Source organism: Octopus bimaculoides, chromosome 6 (assembly GCF_046866305.1).
Source record: "Octopus bimaculoides isolate indiv1 chromosome 6, ASM4686630v1, whole genome shotgun sequence".
NCBI classification, from domain to species: domain Eukaryota; kingdom Metazoa; phylum Mollusca; class Cephalopoda; order Octopoda; family Octopodidae; genus Octopus; species Octopus bimaculoides.
In genome coordinates, this window is record NC_142933.1 from 85314554 (window position 1) to 85334553 (window position 20000).

At 34.7% G+C, this 20000-nt stretch overlaps 1 protein-coding gene across 31 annotated transcripts in view; it reads right to left on the reverse strand.

The window, feature by feature from the left end:
• The window catches only part of LOC106876393 (transcription factor 7-like 2), a 551963-nt gene that overhangs the window by 257126 nt on the left and 274837 nt on the right, over positions 1 to 20000 (reverse strand). Inside the window, exon 1 of one of the 31 annotated variants that reach the window (XM_089354195.1) lies at positions 7762 to 7785. The exons of 29 other annotated variants lie outside the window; for them this stretch is intronic. In XM_089354195.1, the coding sequence (XP_089210321.1) occupies positions 7762 to 7765 (4 nt within the window). In that variant the 5' untranslated portion in view covers positions 7766 to 7785. Of the gene's footprint in view, positions 1 to 7761; positions 7786 to 20000 lie in introns of those variants that run through there. One more of the 31 variants, XM_089354190.1, reaches the window with a different exon arrangement.

Consider the following 20000-nt stretch of genomic DNA (forward strand, 5'->3'; position numbering starts at 1 on the left):
TCAAATGGACCTGGTAATAATATTTAGTGCAATAGGGAATGTATCACAGGAAAAGAAGTTTTACAATTGAAATCTTTTCATAATGCCAATAAATTTATGTCCAACTGCACAGGGGTTAATACAAATATATTATTTTCAAATACACACACACACACAGAGTGGTCGGCCAAATTTATATGGCATTGTACAAAATACCCTGTGGTATTGGATTTCATCTCTTTCATTTTCTGAACTCAAATCCCTCCCAGGCCCTCCACTTTGCTTTTCAAAGTAGGCAACAAGTAATGAATTATACACGTTTTATTTTTTAAGCTTTTTGCTACATAAACTTATAATTTTTAAAAGTAAGACTTTTCTTAAATATACTCTCAAGTCATCAACCAAGAAATTGAGACTGACTTACAGGAAATCCATACATGCATATCTATATAGCTATATCTATATCATATATATACATCTCTCTCTCCCTTACTTTACACACACACATAGGTATGGCGGAGTAGACAAGAAAGTTCATTTTGCTACCACGTAGTCTTACGTCCAGTCTGACAGCACCACACTTTGGCCAAGCATCTACTATTTAGGTCAAACAGTGCCTCGCCAGTGGGGTTACTAGACAGAAACAGTATGGAAGACAATTACATATGTATGCATTAAGAGTTGGGGCATATGTATATGAAGTTGCCATGGCCATTTCCTCATGTGAGACCACCTGGCTTAAAAAAAATAGCGGCATGTTCACATTCCTGGTGAATATCAAACTATGTTTTCTAAATTTGTCTAGTATAATAAAATGATAAAACAAAAAAAAAAAATTATTTAATAATGAATCAAGATGATATGTAAAACACAAAATACTGTACACACACACACACATTAGATGTGTTTTATCAGAGGCTACAAAATAAGAGCAAAACAGAAGAGTCTCTACAATGCCATGTGAGTCACTAGAGGTACTAAATCTACTCAATTTCATATCCTACCATTTCTAATGTCTTATCAACATGTCTGCTAAATCAAGCATCAAGCATAACTGGTGTCTTAACCCATTACCTACCAGTGATCTCATACGAAATCACTTAAAAATTACAAATTTCGTAATTATCTGTCAATATTTACACATATCTAACCTTTTTGCTATATCTACTAAGTATATTTCTCTGATATTCAAATGAGGTTTGCTAATTTTTCACCCAATATCTCGCTTATTTTTTATTTAAAATGTTATTTTGATCATTCGAGTGTGTTTCTAAGGTTGTTTTATGCTAGAAATCAAAGTTTCATTAAAAAAATTCCAGTTAATAGAATTATGGGAGGTAATGGGTTAAACAACCACAATAACTGTTTGTGACATAACTATTATGTCGTGTATATTTGTCAAGCTGTAGCAGTCTACAGCCGACATAAAGTACAGGTTTGGCAACAGCTATGTCTTACATTAGTATCACTAACACTGATATTAAGTATATTATTGAAACCATGTCGTTCTTTAGTCAGCCAAGAAATTTACATCAACCACTCGGATGGAAATAAATTACTGGTTAGAAAAGAGTTAACAGCGACATTAATCTTGCAATGATAATTACTAAATGATTAAATATCTAAACTAACTTTGTAATCAACAACAACCTTCAAACGTTCTTAATATATGAATTTTGAAGAAAAATCATCATCATCGTTTAACGTCCGCCTTCCATGCTAGCATGGGTTGGACGATTTGACTGAGGACTGGTGAAACCGGATGGCAACACCAGGCTCCAATCTAATTTGGCAGAGTTTCTACAGCTGGATGCCCTTCCTAACGCCAACCACTCAGAGAGTGTAGTGGGTGCTTTTACGTGTCACCCGCACGAAAACGGCCATGCTCGAAATGGTGTCTTTTACGTGCCACCCGCACAAGAGCCAGTCCAGGGGCACTGGCAACGATCTCGCTCGAAAACCCTACAAAGGCCAGTCAGGCGATATATATATATATATATATATATATATTTATGTCTGTACGTATTGTCGTCATCGTTTAACGTCCGCTTTCCATGCTAGCATGGGCCGGACAATTTGAGTGAGGACTGGTGAAACCAGATGGCCACACCAGGCTCCAATCTGATTTGGCAGTGTCTCCACAGCTGGATGCCCCTCCCAAAGCCAACCACTCAGAGAGTGCAGTGGGTGCTTTTACGTGTCACCCGCACGAAGGCCAGTCAGGCGGTACTGGCAAAGGCCACGCTCATCTCGCTCGAGAAACCTCGTGTGTCACCCGCACAAGAGCCAGCCCAGGGGCACCAGCAACGATACCCATAACATATTTGTGTGTGTGTATGTGTGTATGCATGCGTGTATATATCTTTTACTTGGTTCAGTCATTTGACTGCAGCCATGCTGGAATATATATAGATGCATATTTATGTGTACACACACACACACACACATTGAGGCATATACATATCTACACACACACACACACACATTGGTATTTAGTTCCAAGACATGCAACTTAACATGTAAGAACATTTTTAAAAAATTCATTAGCGTATATCTATTTTAATAGACGGTCTTGTGTATATTTTCATATATATTTTATTTGACTTTTTTTTTTCCACTTTAGTATTTTATTTGTTCTTAGGGAATTGTTTTTTATTTTTCATGTTTTAAATATGTTCCCTGAGACTGGCATAAAGTCAGATAAATCGTCTGAAGTTGGCATATTTTTTTCCATTAATTTCTTTCTAAAAAAAACAGAAAGGAAAAAGAAAAAGCAACATAAAGTTGAAAAAGACTTGATATAATGTAGATTACGGTATGTCTCCATGTGTGCATGCATATATGCGTATTTGAACTCAGAATGTGTTCAAATACCGCTAAACATTTTGCCTGTCTTGCTAACAATTCTGCCAACTCGCTGCCTTAATAATCATAATAATAATAAACTAATAGACCTTTTCTATTATAGGCACAAGTTGGTCCTTGCTTTATCGACCTCCAAAAAGGGTGAACAGCAAAGTTGACCTCAGAGGAATTTCAACACAGGACATAAAGATAGACAAAATGTCTATAAGCATTTTGTCCAGCGTGCTAACACTCCTGCCAGCTCAGCACCTTAATAGTAATAGCGGAGTTTCCTTAAGGACTGATTCACAGTAACAAAACAACTCTATGCTACACACATACATACAAAGACAGACACTAAGGGGATTTGTTTTTTAAGAACTCAGGCAAGTAACTTGGTGAGTTCTCATGCAAAAGCCAAGTTAACGTTGTAAAGAAAGGAAAATTAGAAATAATATTCAGTGAATCAAAAAAAAAATGGGTCTATACAATTATACATCCTTTTCTTTGAGCATATCAAACCCAGGACTTAAGAAGAAAATAAAAAAGGGCCAAGTACTTATTCGATTGGTCTCTTTTGCCGGATCGCTACCTTACAGGGATGTAAACACATCAACGCCGGTGGCCAAGTGGTAGTAGGGGGCAAACACAGACACACACACACGCAAATATATATATGTGTATATATATATATATATATATATATATATATATATATATATATATATATATATATATATATATACACACACACACACACACACACACACACATACGACGAGCTTCTTTCAGTATCCGACTACCAAATCCACTCACAAGGCTTTGGTCATCTCAGAGCTATAGCAGAAGATACCTGCCCAATACAGTTAGACTGAATGCGGAATCATGTGGTTGGGAAGCAAGCTTTTCACCATATATATATATATATATATATATATATATATATATATATATATATATATATATATATATATACATATACATATATATATATATATATATATATATATATATATATTGTTGTACTTGGGGATGGTCATATTGCCAGTTTAGCCAATAAAAACACACGCACTGTATATTTGGTGTTAATTTTTTTTTTTTTTTTTTTCCAGCTTTATATTACATTAATCTTAATCTTAATCTTATTTCGGCCAGAGTTCTTTCGTCACACTTCTGTGACCTCATCAGTGGTCCTTTGTTTCCTTCTTTCTTATGTGTGTCTCACCTTGCTAACTATCAGCCATTTTGTATTTTGTATTCCTATTGTATGTGTCTACGCATGCGTGTCCTTCAATGTGTCTGTGTCTTTTGTAAGTGCATGTGTGTATGGGGAGTGTCTGTATCACCTATATTCTCTGTTAATACGTGTTCGTTTGTATTAATTTTTATTTATTTATATGTTCATGTGTGTGTGTGTGTGTTTTTTAAATTTTTTTTATTTTTAATGTGTTTAATTAAATTTTGTTAACGTATGTAGTATTTAATTCCATTTGTTTATCTATGTATTGTATTATACTTTGTTCCTATTATTGGTTTATGGGTAACATGTCACATGCTGTGGTTTGTTAGTGGCGTATGTTAGTGTTCCATTCTAGTTTCCTATTCAGGCTAGGTTTCCCTTCTATTATGTGTGTAGCTTCAGTAATTTGTCTAAGTGCTGCATCACTGCTATGTGTAGAGAATATAGGTGATACAGACACTCCCCATACACACATGCACTTACAAAAGACACAGACACATTGAAGGACACGCATGCGTAGACACATACAATAGGAATACAAAATACAAAATGGCTGATAGTTAGCAAGGTGAGACACACATAAGAAAGAAGGAAACAAAGGACCACTGATGAGGTCACAGAAGTGTGACGAAAGAACTCTGGCCGAAATAAGATTAAGATTAAGATTAATGTAATATAAAGCTGAAAAAAAAAAAAAAAATTAACACCAAATATACAGTGCGTGTGTTTTTATTGGCTAAACTGGCAATATGACCATCCCCAAGTACAACAACATCTGTTTCAACACACGATTTCACATAAAAAATCTTGCAAAACAAATATATATATATATATATATATATATATATATACTATGCAAAAATTCTTTTAAAAAACTTTTCCTTTGATTTTTACGAAATTTAATTGTTTTCCGTACTTAGAGTTGAAAAAGTCTCAATGACTGAAACCGGTACAAAAATGTTTTTTTATGATAAAATTATTTTAGCATTTTCTACCTTGACTTTTGTCCAAATGATAATCTTTACCAGCTAATTTTGATTATATTTACACATTAACAGGTAGATTTATTCAGTGTGTGTTTGTGGATACAGTGTGCAGGCATAGCCAAATATTTAAGAAGTTCGCTTTGCCACTACATTGCTCTAGTTTTATTCCAGCACAAACGTACTGGGTAAGAGTCCATTAATATATTATATTATAACCCCAGGTTGTCTAATATTTTGAGAGTGAAATTTGGCAGATGAAAGCTGAGTGGAATCCTTGTCATATACGCATGTGCACCTGTCTTTTTTTTTTTTATGTTGTATGTACCTGATAGCACTGCAGGTTACAGAAAAAGTAGCTTTGGTTGAGAATTGATAAAATAAGTTCCAAACTGGAAAAAAAAATCATGGGGTCACAATTACGGGCTAAAAACCTCTTAATATAGAAACCAAGCTTGAGTGTGTAACCCAGCATCTGAAAACAATAATAGACTTTATATTTAAACTACGCTTACCTCAAATGCAGTTACTAAACTGTATAGTTGACATTACCAGCTCGAAAACAGCAAAATGAATTTAATAGTCCAGCCAAGAAACAAACCCTAGACAGCTGAATTGCACAAAGGTTTTTGTGTCCATCCTGTTAATATCTTTAATTTCTTAACTGATTGAATACTGAATGTTTCATATGCATATATCCATGGTATAAAGCATGACAACATACACTCAAAGCTATGTTGACGCGCGTGTGTGTATGTGTGTAGGACTACTTCTATTTCATATTTGAATTGCATTCGTGTGTGTCTATATATATATATATATATATATATTATAATAAATAAGAGGAATGACCACTAAAGTGGATTCCTATATGCTAAAAATAGACGTCAAATCGCCTTACCACGAAGAATGTGTTCTCAAGAAAAAAATCTCAGCGAAACACACTCTTCGTGGTAAGGTGATTTGGCATCTATCTTTAGCACATAGGAATCCACTTCAGTGGTCGTTCCTCTTATTTATTGTAATATAATTTTTAAATCTTTGGATTTTTTGAATATGCTAGACCACTGGTTTAAACTGATGTTAAGTGACTGGTATCAATTTCTACCTCATTATTTAATTTAAATATATATATATATATATATATATATATATATATATATATATATATATATATATGAGAGAGAGAGAGAAAGAGAGAAAGAGAGAGAGAGAGAGAGAGATAATATATAAATATATATATATATATATATATATATATATATATATATATATGTGTGCGTGCCCGTGTGCGTATATATACATATACATACACACACATCTATGTGTGTGTGTGTATGCATTTCTGATACCTTATAAGAAGACACAGAATTTAACAAACCAAACTAAAATGACACGAAAACCAGAGACGATGACCACAAATAATTCTGCACATATAAAATTAATCTCGAGTAAATGCTGAAAAATATGGCAGTTATTAAGAAGATAACTAAAACTCAGTCGTTAATCAAAATTTCAAATTACTCTAATCTGCTTTCAGTGTTAAGGTTCAACTCCTTACACTGAATTCTCCGTAGACTAATCCATAATCTAAGCTACAAGTTTCTAATTAGTACTTCTCTGATGATATTTTTCCATTCCATTCCCCGCTTCTTTTTTTTTTAAATATTAATTATATTTTATTTCATTTGTTTTTTCTGGTTACAGTTCCCAGTTAATATGTCCATGTTTATTCATGTAGCTTATAAATAGCAGCTTATACTTCTACATTCCTTGGCAAATGTATTTTTAAAAGTATTTTCCTTTATAGTGAAAATGTATGTTTTAATTGCTTAAAATACTATTATCTATATATAATAATTTTTTTGCATGAATTGTGTGGATATCAACAGATTTCCATAAGTATATCCAGTTTAAGGAGAATTCCTGCTGTATGATAGCATATGGTAGCTAATACCAGTATAAGAGCTTGTAAAGCACGCTATAAAGTTATTTACCTAGATGGTATTCTCTCTCTATATATACACACACACACACATAAGTATATGTGTGCATATATACATATATATATATATATATATATATATATATATATATATATATATATATATATATATATATATTATATATATATTATATATATATATATACAGAGAGAGAGAGAGACATTGAACAAAACCTGAAAATAGTTAATAAAGTATATACAGAGAAATTAATTAAAACACTAAAACTATCCAATTAATTTTCAAGACATTTAAAAAAGAGAACTATCGAAACACATTCTGGAATAGTGGTGTTGTGTAGTAGAGGCACCTCTCAATATCTCATAAAAACAATCGGAAGTATAGAATTTCTCTCTTTTCTTTTTCTTTTGGTGGAGGTGCATTATAGAAAAAATTATCATTAAACAGGGGGAAAATTGAAAACACAGGGCTCAAGGAAGGATTTATGGTTAAACGGGGTACTACCTTAATAAGAGTGAATACGTACATATATATATATATATATATATATATAGATGTGTGTGTCTCGACATATCGATATACATACAACACACACACATACATACATACATATATATATATATATATATATATATATATATATATATATAGATAGATAGATAGATAGATAGATAGATAGATAGATAGATAGATAGATAGATAGATAGATAAATGTGGGCATAGATATATAAAAGCATAGGAACATACTCACACATTTGTGTAAACACACATGAATAAAGCGGGTGGAAAAATTATTACATGACTAGTAACTTTCTATTGGTAACAAAAACTAAGTTTATGAGAGAGAGCGACAGACAGACAGAAATAGAGAACCAATGAAATGAAACTTTTTTTGCTTTTTCTGAAAAAAAAAATACACACTCTCTAAAAAGTATTTAAAATTATAATTTAAGAAAATAGCCGACAACCACAAGTGAGAAATATTCCGAATAAACTAAGAATTTGATTCTGAAATGGGAAGGAGTAACATTGAAGCCTAGTATTTATGAGGAATATGAAAATTCTGCTCTTAAAAATAGGTTAGAAAAAGAAAAAGAAAAAGAGAAAATGAAAACAAAAAAAATGCAATACCTACGCATTTAAGTATGCTAATGTATATGTGCTGAGTGGGATGATAAGAGAAGTATGAAAGAAAAAGATTTTTACGCACAAAAGGAGCTCACCTTTAGAGCCCATCATCTATAAGCTGGTAAGTACTGCTACACCTATCATTCACAACACCTGTATGTGTGTGTGTATATACACGCATATATATGGATACGTATATGCATGCACACACAAAGACAAAGACAAACACGTGTACACATAAACAAGTGCGATGTCAAATTATGCAATTAAAAGACATTGAACACTACTTAATTCAAATCAAACTGTCTAATTTGAAATAGCATCTTTAATTATTGTTTTCTTCACAACAAGAATATTGGTGATGTTTTGTGTTGAAAGGACAGCGGCTGACGAACAGCACGTATAATGACAACAAGCACTGAATGCCCTCATGGCATGATGGCCAGATATTGATTCTGTACGCTGAAGAAAGTGTAGAGTGTAGGAGAAGAAGCAGCGGAGAATGTTGTACCATAACTGACCTATGTATCACAAAGGTGTACTGGACAGGAAAGGAATGGAAAAACAGGTGTAACTAACCAATAAAACAGGTGAATGCAATATCCATTGACAGCTAGCTGTTGTTGCATTTAACTAAGGCAGAATGCATGCAGTCAATTGCATTGATTGTATGACTTTCAAACCACCAAGCTAAACAGTGCTTATGTTAGCACAACATAGCAACTGTCAGCCTAATCTCCCTCACTTTTCTTCTTGAAAGAATATATATCTATCTGTATGTGTACCAAAACAAAATTTTTTTTATAAATTTGAGAGAGAGAGAGAGAGAGAGAGAAAGAGAGAGACAGAGAGAGTGTGTGTGTGTGTGCTGAAAGTTTCAGTCAAAAGTTTAAGACTTGTTTTAATGTTTTGCATTATTAATAAGAGAAAAACTAGAAGGCAAATAAAAACTGGTAGTCTGTAACTTTAAATTTGGTCATTCATGATTAAGATATTCCTGATTATCAATGATATGACACTAATATACAGGTTGTGTATGTATGTATGTATGTGTGTGTGTGTGTGTGTGTGTGTGTGTGTGTGTGTGTGTATGCTTAAATGTAAATACACACAGACATGCAGGGTGGGGGAGTAGAACACAATACTTAAAATAGATGAAAAAATACATCAGTGAATCAAGGCTATAGAGCAGTGTTTCCTAACCTTTTTACCCTTGCGTAACCCTTAAAATAAATTACGTCTCAAGGAACGCCTTCACAACCCCCCCCCCAAAAAAAACCCCTATCTTCCCCATATTTTTTCATCATAGTTCACATGGTAAATATCATTTATATATATTACAATCCCTAATAATATTTAATCATAAAAACCCAGAATTTTTATTTATATATATATATATATAGAATGGCTTTGGAGGTCCAGTAGAAATCAAAGGCAGAAAAAAAAAAAAAAAAAAAAAAAAAACGTTGAGAACCACAGCACTAAGATCTTCAATGACTGATTTAAGTTCTCTGTTGCTATAAATAAAGTAACACACACACACACAGAGGACAGAATTCCTAAAGTTATTATTTACAGCTGAACAATTCTTTGCTCTCTCTCAACAATTCTTTTAATAATATGAATGGATGTGTTAAGAGATCTTCACAGAAACTGTTTCAGCTCCTCCTCCTCTTCCTTCTACTTGTATACACATACTCTCTCTTTTCCTCTCATTCTTCCATTCTCTCTCTTTCCCCACACACCGCCCACTAAGGACAATTTTCAGGTAATTTAAATGAATATAGATTAATATTACATCAACAAGCTGTACTATTTAGGCAAGCAAGTGTACTATTCTTTATTTGTTCGATAAAAGAGATTCAGACAGACCACACACATCAGCAAGAGAGCAACACATACTGTTGGAGAGTCTGAAGTCTTGACAGGCAAGTTTAAGACAAAAGAGCTTTTCAATAACAACCTGAGTGCAGTACACTGACCCAGCAGAAGGTGTGGGCGAGCAAAATACACATACAGACAAACATCTGTTTGGCATATAATTGTATGTGTGTGAGAGAGAGAGAGAGAGAGAGAGAGAGAGAGAGAGAGAGACTAAATGAGTGACAGGGGTACAGCATGAGAAACGATCAATATGTTTTAAACAACAATTTCCTGAAGGAAATCCTCAAAAAATCCAGGCTCGGGGTGAACAGAAAATGAATAAATAAATAAAATACATAAATGAAAATAAGTAAAATAAATATTTTAAACACAAAAATGAAGATTGAAAAATAGTAATAAATATTGAATTTCTTTTTAAAGTGATTTTCTTTATCTTTATAAAAAAGATCAAATATATTTGAAAAAAGATCAAAAAAAAAAAAAAAGAGAGAAAGAAAAAAAGCAAATGTTCTTAGAATGCTTTTACAGTGCTTTTGAAACCACAATAATTTGACATTTAATTTGGCATTTAGAGAAATAAACATGGAAATATATTTCTCTGGAAAGTATGAATCAGTTCCTGTAGTATATTTATTGTTGCACATGCATTGTTAAAAAGACCAAAAAATGCATCACCACCAAATTCTAACCAAAAAAAACAAAAAAAAAAAAACGATAACGATTACAGGTTACATACAAATGACCCGTATATACAGTTACATTTTTACAGCAATTAATTCTATTCTAAAATATTCGTTTGCTTTGTTTATTTGTGTGTTTGTTTGTCTTACGTCCGTTTTACTACACCAGCATGGGTAGGATGAATGCACATTATTTGTTTGTTTGTCTTACGTCTGTTTTACTATGCCAGCATGAGTAGGATGAATGCACATTATTGAAGTTTTGTTTTGCAACCGAGGCACTTTTCCTGTTGCTAACCCTTACATGTTCCTCAAATCAGAGAATAAGGGGCTGACTTTATTAAAAGAGAATGTCAACAAACACTGCAGTTTGCTTTTTAGCTCAATACATTTACGCAAAGTGCAAAGAATGAACTCACACACATATAATTTAATTTGTTTCTGAAGGTCATTCATCATCCAAAATATTCGTAAATCGAAACTATTTTTCCTACAAGAAATTCAAGAGAAAGCATGGCAAATTCAAACAGGGATATACACCGTGCAAAAGCTAGGCAACAACTGACACCTTTCCGCAAATACTTCCAGCTGCTTGCCAATCGTTGTTGTCAGCTTGTGTGTTTGTTACTCAAGACACCATTCGTGAAAAGACATTCAAGTGAGTTTCTTTGCCAGTCCCGCTGGACTGGCCCCTGTGCAGGTGGCACATAAAATACACCATTTCGAGCATGGCCGTTGCCAGTACTGCCTGACTGGCCTTCGTCCCGGTGGCACGTAAAAGCACCCACTACACTCTCGGAGTGGTTGGTGTTAGGAAGGGCATCCAGCTGTAGAAACTCTGCCAAATCAGATTGGAGCCTGGTGCAGCCATCTGGTTCACTAGTCCTCAGTCAAATCGTCCAACCCATGCTAGCATGGAAAGCGGACGTTAAACGATGATGATGAAAGCATGTGGCTTAGTAGTTACAATATTCAGCTCAAGATTGCAAGGTCAGTAGTTCAATTTCCGGTGGTGTACTGTATCCTTGAACAAGACACTTTATTTCATGTTGGTCCAGTCCACTTGGCTGGCAAAAATGAGTAGTACCTGCATTTCAAAGGACCAGCCTTGTCATATTCTGTGTCACACTGAACCTTCTCCGGGAACTGCATTAAGGGTACACATGTTTTGGCATTAGGAAGGGCATCCAGCTGTAGAAACTCTGCCAAATCAGATTGGAGCCTGGTGTAGCCACCTGGTCCACCAGTCCTCAGTCAAATCATCCAACCCATGCTAGCATGGAAAGCGGACGTTAAACAGTGATGATGATGTCTGTGGAGTGCTCAGCTATTTGCACGATAATTTCATGAGCAAGCTGTTGTCATAACCAACGGAGTGCCAGTTACATTTGCATGAGTGTGTAATCTCTCTCTCTCTCTCTCTCTCTCCCCTCCTTTCACTCTATCTGTATGAGCATATTTATGTGCACACATGCATGCATGTTTGCCTTCAGCACCAAAACAGGTCAAATATCAGTCAGCCATGCCGAATTGTCAACAGCCAAACAACAGCACTTAATCATCCCATTCTGAGGGATCATATCACTATATAATGAAAGCAGAAAACAGCTCAGTAAACAAATCACGGAAAGAGATTTTACAGACCTTGATGTAATCCACTTCAATGGATTCAAAATACATTTGTACCAGCAAACTTTGCATACTGAGACCAATTGGAGTTTTATAAATGTATGTATATATACATATATACACTTACCTGAAAAATAAAAGAGAGAAACAAAATTAAGATTTAGAAGACAATTTACATGTAAAGTCAGTCATTAGTATTGTATGTACATATACATTTTTTTAAACTTAATTTGTTTAATTACACAGAACTACATATAATAAAACATAGAAAAAAGCTCAGAATATTGATTTATGAATTAAGTGTTGTAAGTTTAATAGTTAACTTGCTTTAATATTCTGAACAAAAGCAAAAAAAATTTTGTTTTTTAAATAAAGAGGTTTAGATTGGAATATAGGATTGAAGTGTTCAGAAAAAGCAGGGAACTCAGATTGCATAAAATGAATAAGTGAGCTCACCCAATAATATTAATAAATTTTATATATAATTATTGGTTTCTAATTTTGGCACAAGACCAGAAATTTTGGGGAAGGGGTAAGTTGATTATATTGATATCAGTGCTCAACCGGTATTCATAGTGTGTGTGTGTATAAGAGAGAGAGAGAGAGAGAGAGAGAGAGAGAGAGAGAGAGAGAGAGAATCTAAATGTAAGGCCACATACATATATATACAAGGTGATTCAGGAGTCTCTTTAATATTCAAATTGCAAATAATTTTTTTTTTTTTTGTTACAAAAATCTTTAGGCATAAATAAGGCAAAAAGTTTACTTCTCAACCGCATAGCTCCCAGATTCAGTCCCATTGCATGGCACCTTGGGCAAGTGTCTTCTACTATAGCCCTGGGATGATGAAGCCCTTGTGAGTGAATTCAATTGACAGAAACTCAAAGAAGCCAATCACACGTGTGTGTGTGTGTGGTGTTCATCCACCACCACCACCACCATTTGACAACTGGTGATGTGCTTATGGCCCCCATAACTTTGCTGTCCAGTAACACAGGCCAACGGAAAAAGTACCCGGCTTAAAAAAATACTGGAGTCAATTTGTTCAACTAAAATTCTGCAAGGTGGTGCTCCAGCATAGCCAGTCTAATGGCTGAAACAAGTAAAGGAACAAAAGAACAATACTCTTTTGCTACATTGTTCAGGATCACCAGGAAAATCACTTTAGACATATTGATGCATGCATATACATACACGTGTGTGCATATATGCATACACATTTGAGAGAAAATCCACTGTCCAAAAAAAAACAAAAAAAAAAACAATAAAATGATAATCCTGTTGAATTGTCTAGGGATAACTGAGTTCAACTGCTCAAGATGGTCCAGCTAGTTGGCAATATGGAGATCAAGACAAGAGAGCAACTATCCTGGAATACCTGAGCCATGGAATTCGGCAGGGGTTAGGGGAAAGGGTAATGAATACAGTGGGAAGGTGAGTGAAGGTTGTGATGAAGAGGTGGGAGGAAGGAGAGAGTGGGGGGAAATTGGACAAGTATTTAAGAAGCTCAGCTGACCTCAACTGATTTTGGTTGTTATTAGATTATATGAATCACACTGTATATTCTTATAGACCCTTAGCAAAATTACATTACGCTGGAACAACATTCAGAACATAATAATTATTATATTCCCCATTTTCATTCGCATAGATTCCGATAAGGGGAAAAAAAAAAAAAAAAAATAATAATGAACACAGATCCATTTGCTTATCTCATCGCTTCCTTCTGACAAGTGATGTTAATACACCAATTAAACTAGTCTGCAATATAAATAAGGTTAAAACAAGCTGAAATTGGCACCAGAAAAGTGAAATCTCTATTTTAGCAAGACAGATGATGCAAGATTAACAGAATGAAGACGAGCGGTTAGACAATAAGCATACACTAAATAAGAGAGGAAGAACGACCAAATAACCAAGTTTCTTCTGCTGAACATAAATATAAACTGCTGAATGATTGAGTAGCCTTAACAGGCTACGCTGTTGCTTCCAGTTACGATGTTAATATTGTTGTTTATTACGACCTCGTTATGGTTGTTAGAAGCTGGCATAAAAAACGGGAGTAATGTTGTGTGCAGAAGAATATTCTGACAAGTCAAGTAGTCTATTTCGACAGATCATTTGCAGAACGGTTCTCTACAAGTCTGTTACTAATTGGACACTATAACTTGTGATGCACGTTGGTAACTCCGGCGTTTTTGTCATCTGATGATGGCTATGACCAACCATATGAAAGTATTCAGAGCAAGTGCTAAAAACTACAATGACAGATGATGTAGCTGCCATCTTCCCTCCACAAGTAATAAACAAGACTGACAATGTGAAAAGCAAATAGTTTATTTTATATCATTTGACAATCAGACGAAAAAGTACTACAGAAGAAAATAATAATTGTCAAATTCACACTGGAACTTAAATAACCAGTCTCAATTCAACATAATTTATTATTCCCTTTCTTTTTTTTTTGTCTTTCTTCATCTTCTGGTTACCACTAATTTAATTAACAAGATTCTTACTGACAAAATTATAAATTATTTTTGATGACATAATAAAACAAAGAAAAACTTGTAAAAGAAAAAGACAGTTCAGTGTTTATATATACATTAAGTGTTGGTTTATTTCAGACTGGGAATTTAAATGACAATTTTGTATTATTCTAGAAAACCTCTTTGTTATAAACTCACCTCTTCATAAAATAAACTCGTAAATTTTTGAGTAAAGTGTCAAAATATTTTTACAACCAAATATACTATGTAGTGTGACAGCAAAGGAAAGGAGTCTGTAGAAAAATCTATCTACTTTTTTATGTTGTTTTGCATTTATTTTTCATTCAAAGAATGTAAATTGTAAACTAAATGACATATGAATACTGTAACATAATGTGGCACACTCACTTAGAAGAGAAAAACAGAAATAAAAAAAAAGATAAAGAGAAATGAACTTGATGATCATATATATACATATATATATTTCTTTATTGCCCACAAAGGGCTAAATATAGAGGGGACAAACAAGGACAGATAAAGGGATTAAGTTGATTACATCGACCCCAGTGTGTAACTGGTACTTTATTTATCGACCCCAAAAGGATGAAAGGCAAAGTCGACCTCGGCAGAATTTGAACTCAGAATGTAACGGCAGATGAAATACCGCTAAGCATTTCGCCCGGCGTGCTAACGTTTCTGCCAGGTTGTTTACAGTTCAAGGTTGAAACACCCAGTGATCATTGGATACTGTCTGGATGGCATCAGTTCCATCTGACCAAAGCTCCATTCACTTTGGTGAGTGGAAAAGATTCACTTTCCTCTAGGTGTTATCAATTACAAACCAACTTGTCTCTGTTAGGCCTCCATATTTGTATCATGTAGCTACTATTTAGAATAAGCTGTTCTCATGTCATCTCTATCTGTGATTTTATTTTTTTAGCTTGCAGCCATCTGAAGCAAAATTATGTGCACCAACATAGTAATTTAGCTTGCAATTAGTCAACTAATACCATTTAGCATTTCATATTAGCTATAGGAATATTTTTTTATATCCACTTTGGTACAACTTGTAAACAAAAAGAAAAAAATTATGTTGGAAGAAAGAATAAGTATACGAGAGGCTGCTGAAAAATTCCTGGCTTTAAGAGTATCACAAAAGGCCTGGTTGGAGGCCCAACCTTCCAAGTTTTTTTTTTTACAGGGTTTAGAAGTACTGAAGGACTGCTGCAATGAGTGTGTGAATCTGAGAGAGGAATATTCTTTTACTTGTTTCAGTCATTTGACTGTGGCCATGCTGGAGCGCTGCCATTAGTCGAGCAAATTGACTCCATTCTTTGTAAGCCTAGTACTTATTCTATCGATCTCTTGTGCCGAACCGCTAAGTTACAGGGACGTAAACAAACCAGCATCGGTTGTCAAGCGATGTTGGGGGAACAAACATATGCATACATATATATATATATATACACATGACGGGCTTCTTTCAGTTTCCGTCTATCAAATCCACTCCCAAGGCTTTGGTAGAAGACACTTGTCCAAGGTGCTATGCAGTGGGACTGAACCCGGAACCATGTGGCTTGAACCACTCCTGCACCCATGTTCAATAAAATCCCAATTAACTAATCCTCCAGTATTTTCTTTTACCCAAAGCCAGGAACTTTTCACCCCCCCCCCCCTCATATTTATAAGATGCTGTTAGATATTTTTTTATGAAATATAGGATGTTTTTAGGTATTTTGTACATGGAGAGGATAGAAGGGATAACGATTGTACTGAAAGACCTGTCTGAAAAATTATTGGTGCATCCTGTTTTGTTGGTAAACATCCCAAAAGGAAATACACATTTTGTTTTAATCTAATATGAATTTGTTTTGTACGTATTCTTAATTTAATTTATGCATATATTATTAGTTCAATTCTCAAACCAAATTTATCTGAGCTATGATGTCATGCTCTGTCTTTCAGTCGTTTTTTTTCTTCTTCTCCAGATTGTTTATAATAATCTCATATCTCAAAATAACCCTTTAATTCTTGTATTCTTTTACTTGTTTCAGTCATTTTGACTGTGGCCATGCTGGAGTACCGTCTTAAAGAGTTTTAGTCGAGCAAATCAACCCCAGGACTTATTCTTTGCCGTAACCAATGGAGTGCCAGTTTAGTATATATATATATATATATATATATATATATATATATATATATATATAATACAAAGGATATATAAGCATGTATACACACATATATCTACATACTTACATCTACATGTGTATATAGATGCATATTCGGGTACAGGATGTTAGAAAAATGAACTACAGACAACGGAACGAACACATAGGAAAACAAATAGCCACTTGGAATTATTCCTTCATCAGCTGCCTCTACTCTAAACGAGGCGTTTCGAAGATATATATATATATATATATATATATATACATACACACAGTTAATAGTCTATGGTTCAGTACCAAATGTTATAACAAACAGGTAGTTAGAAGCTCAGCAAACAGATGGCTGTTTGGTTAAGAAGTTTGTTTTTCAATCATGTGCAGCACCTTAACTAAAATGTATTCTGCTACAGGCTGACCAATAAACTGTGGGTGAAACTGGCAGACAGAAACTGTGAGGAAGACCATTGCGTGTGTGTGTTTCAGTCAATTCAGCATGTCAGTATTAACCGTCATCTTATGTGAAAGAACACAATACAGTTTCACATTCTACCATGGGCAAATGTTCCATAGTTCAACAGTTATGTGATAACTGGTGAAATGAAAAAAAATATCACATTCATTTTCCATGCTGGCATGGGTTGGATGGTTTGAGAGAAGCCAACCAGCTGAAGGGCTGTTGAGGCTCCAGGTCTGTTTTGGCATGGTTTCTTTGATTCAATGCTCTTCCTAACGCCAACCACTTTACAGAGTGTCTGCCATAATAACATTTCATCAAAACCATGCTTGCATGGAAGAACAGACATAATGATGACGATAAAGTGATGATAATGAAGAGAGATACACACACACACACACACACATAGAGTGTGTTGCTATATTTACATTCATGGTAAATAGTACATCACAGAACTCAGCACTCTCAGACTGATGGAATGACACAACTTAAGAGCCAAAGACAGGAAGGGCACATGTCTATAGAAATATTACCTCATACAAGTACTCATCAAACTTGTGCCAACATAGAAAAATGGACATAAAAAACAAATAGAACAATCGACAAAGAACAATTGTGGAAGCGGGTGTTTAGGATTCAAGTTATCAATCCCAGACACCATCAAAGTACAAAAGAAATGTATGAGAAACAAAATAAAACAAGCAAAAAAAAAAAAAAGCAGACAAAGCATAGGCACAGACAGTACAGACATATAGACACATAAACAATTTCTATGAAGAGAGCAAAGAATCAGGAAAAGACAGAATAGCGAAAGCTAAGGTCAAAACTGACTATAAATGAAGGAGGCAAGGCCTAAGTTAATGATCTGCAATGAACCACTAATTTAAATATCATGAATTTCCTGTTGACAGAAATGGTCAACAGCTTTCATATATATATGCGCTATCACACACTCACACACAGGGTGGGGTCTATTAATTTCTGTGTGTGACCTCTCGTGTGTACCAACGTTGCAGAATGTATTGACATTCTAAATATGAAACGTACCAATGTATACTACGGAATTAATTCAGTTTGAATTGCCACTAAGTAAATGCTCTTCATCATAAATCTGTGAAGAGGCCAGAATGAGGAGTGGATAGTATGTTTTGATTCATTCATACTTTTTTTCCTTTTCTTTTTTTTTTTGTAAGCACATATGACAGACAGACAGAGACAGAGAGAAATAGGGTCTCTTGATTAGGATACTAAAGGTAGACCAATTAACTCTGCTTAGAAAGTCTGGTATAACAATTTTGCAATAAAACAGAGAGAGAGGTGGAAACCAAGTGACTGGTTAAAACAGTGTATTTTTTGACATACAAGTCGTATTTTTGGCAGATTAAAATTTACAGCCAAAAACATTAGATGGACATGTATACCAAAATGACCTTGGAGGACCAAAGATTGTTGCTGCTGTTGTTATTATTATTATTTCCATTTCACTTCTCAGAGTTCTCAATTTCACTTGCTCCAGTTAATTCTCTAAGAATAAACAACAACCAGGTGCAGAAGTGGCTGTGTGGTAAGTAGCTTGCTTAACAACCACATGGTTCCGGGTTCAGTCCCACTGCGTGGCACCTTGGGCAAGTGTCTTCTACTATAGCCTAGGGCCGACCAAAGCTTTGTGAGTGGATTTGGTAGACGGAAACAGAAAGAAGCCCGTCGTATATATGTGTATGTATATATGTGTGCGTGTGTCTGTGTGTCTGTGTTTGTCCCCCCACCATTGCTTGACAACCGATGCTGGTGTGTTTATGTCCGCGTAACTTAGCGGTTCAGCAAAAAGAGACCAATAGAATAAGTACTAGGCTTACAAAGAATAAGTCCTGGGGTCGATTTGCTCGACTAAAGGAAGTGCTCCAGCATGGCTGCAGTCAAATGACTGAAGCAAGTTAAAGAGAAAGTAAAGAGTAACCAGTTGTCAACGGTGTCTCACAGTGTCTCTTTCAAAGCACCAATGTCAAAATCGTCACTGTCCCCAATAAAGCAGTTTTCTGAGCATGTTCTACCCCCATGTCAATCCGAATTTCTCACACAAGGTTGTTCATGATCTGAGTGCCCCTACAACTACTGGGATGACAGTTTTCTTTTTATCACCCACTCGTGCATCCCAGAGTATGGCAATATCAATGATCTCGATTTCCTTCATCATTTTATCAACCATAACAATGTCTGGTCTCTGAGCATCAATCATTGAATCACACAATTGGCATGATCGCTAATCAAATTATCACTATCACTTCACTTGCCTCTGAGTCACAGGTGACTAGCCATACTACTTGTGCCCTCCTTTTTCAACAGCCATCCTGAGCCATTCTCATCTATAAGAAGACTTACAACAAAAATTCTATTCATGAAACATGAAGAAGCTAAAAGTGACAGGGCCATATATAGCAATGATGATGATGACAATGACAATGGCAAAGATGAATACTTCCTTATATAGCAGAGGGGAAGAGGGACCATAAACCAACAGTGGATATTTTTTTTGTAAATCATTTATGATGATGATGATGATG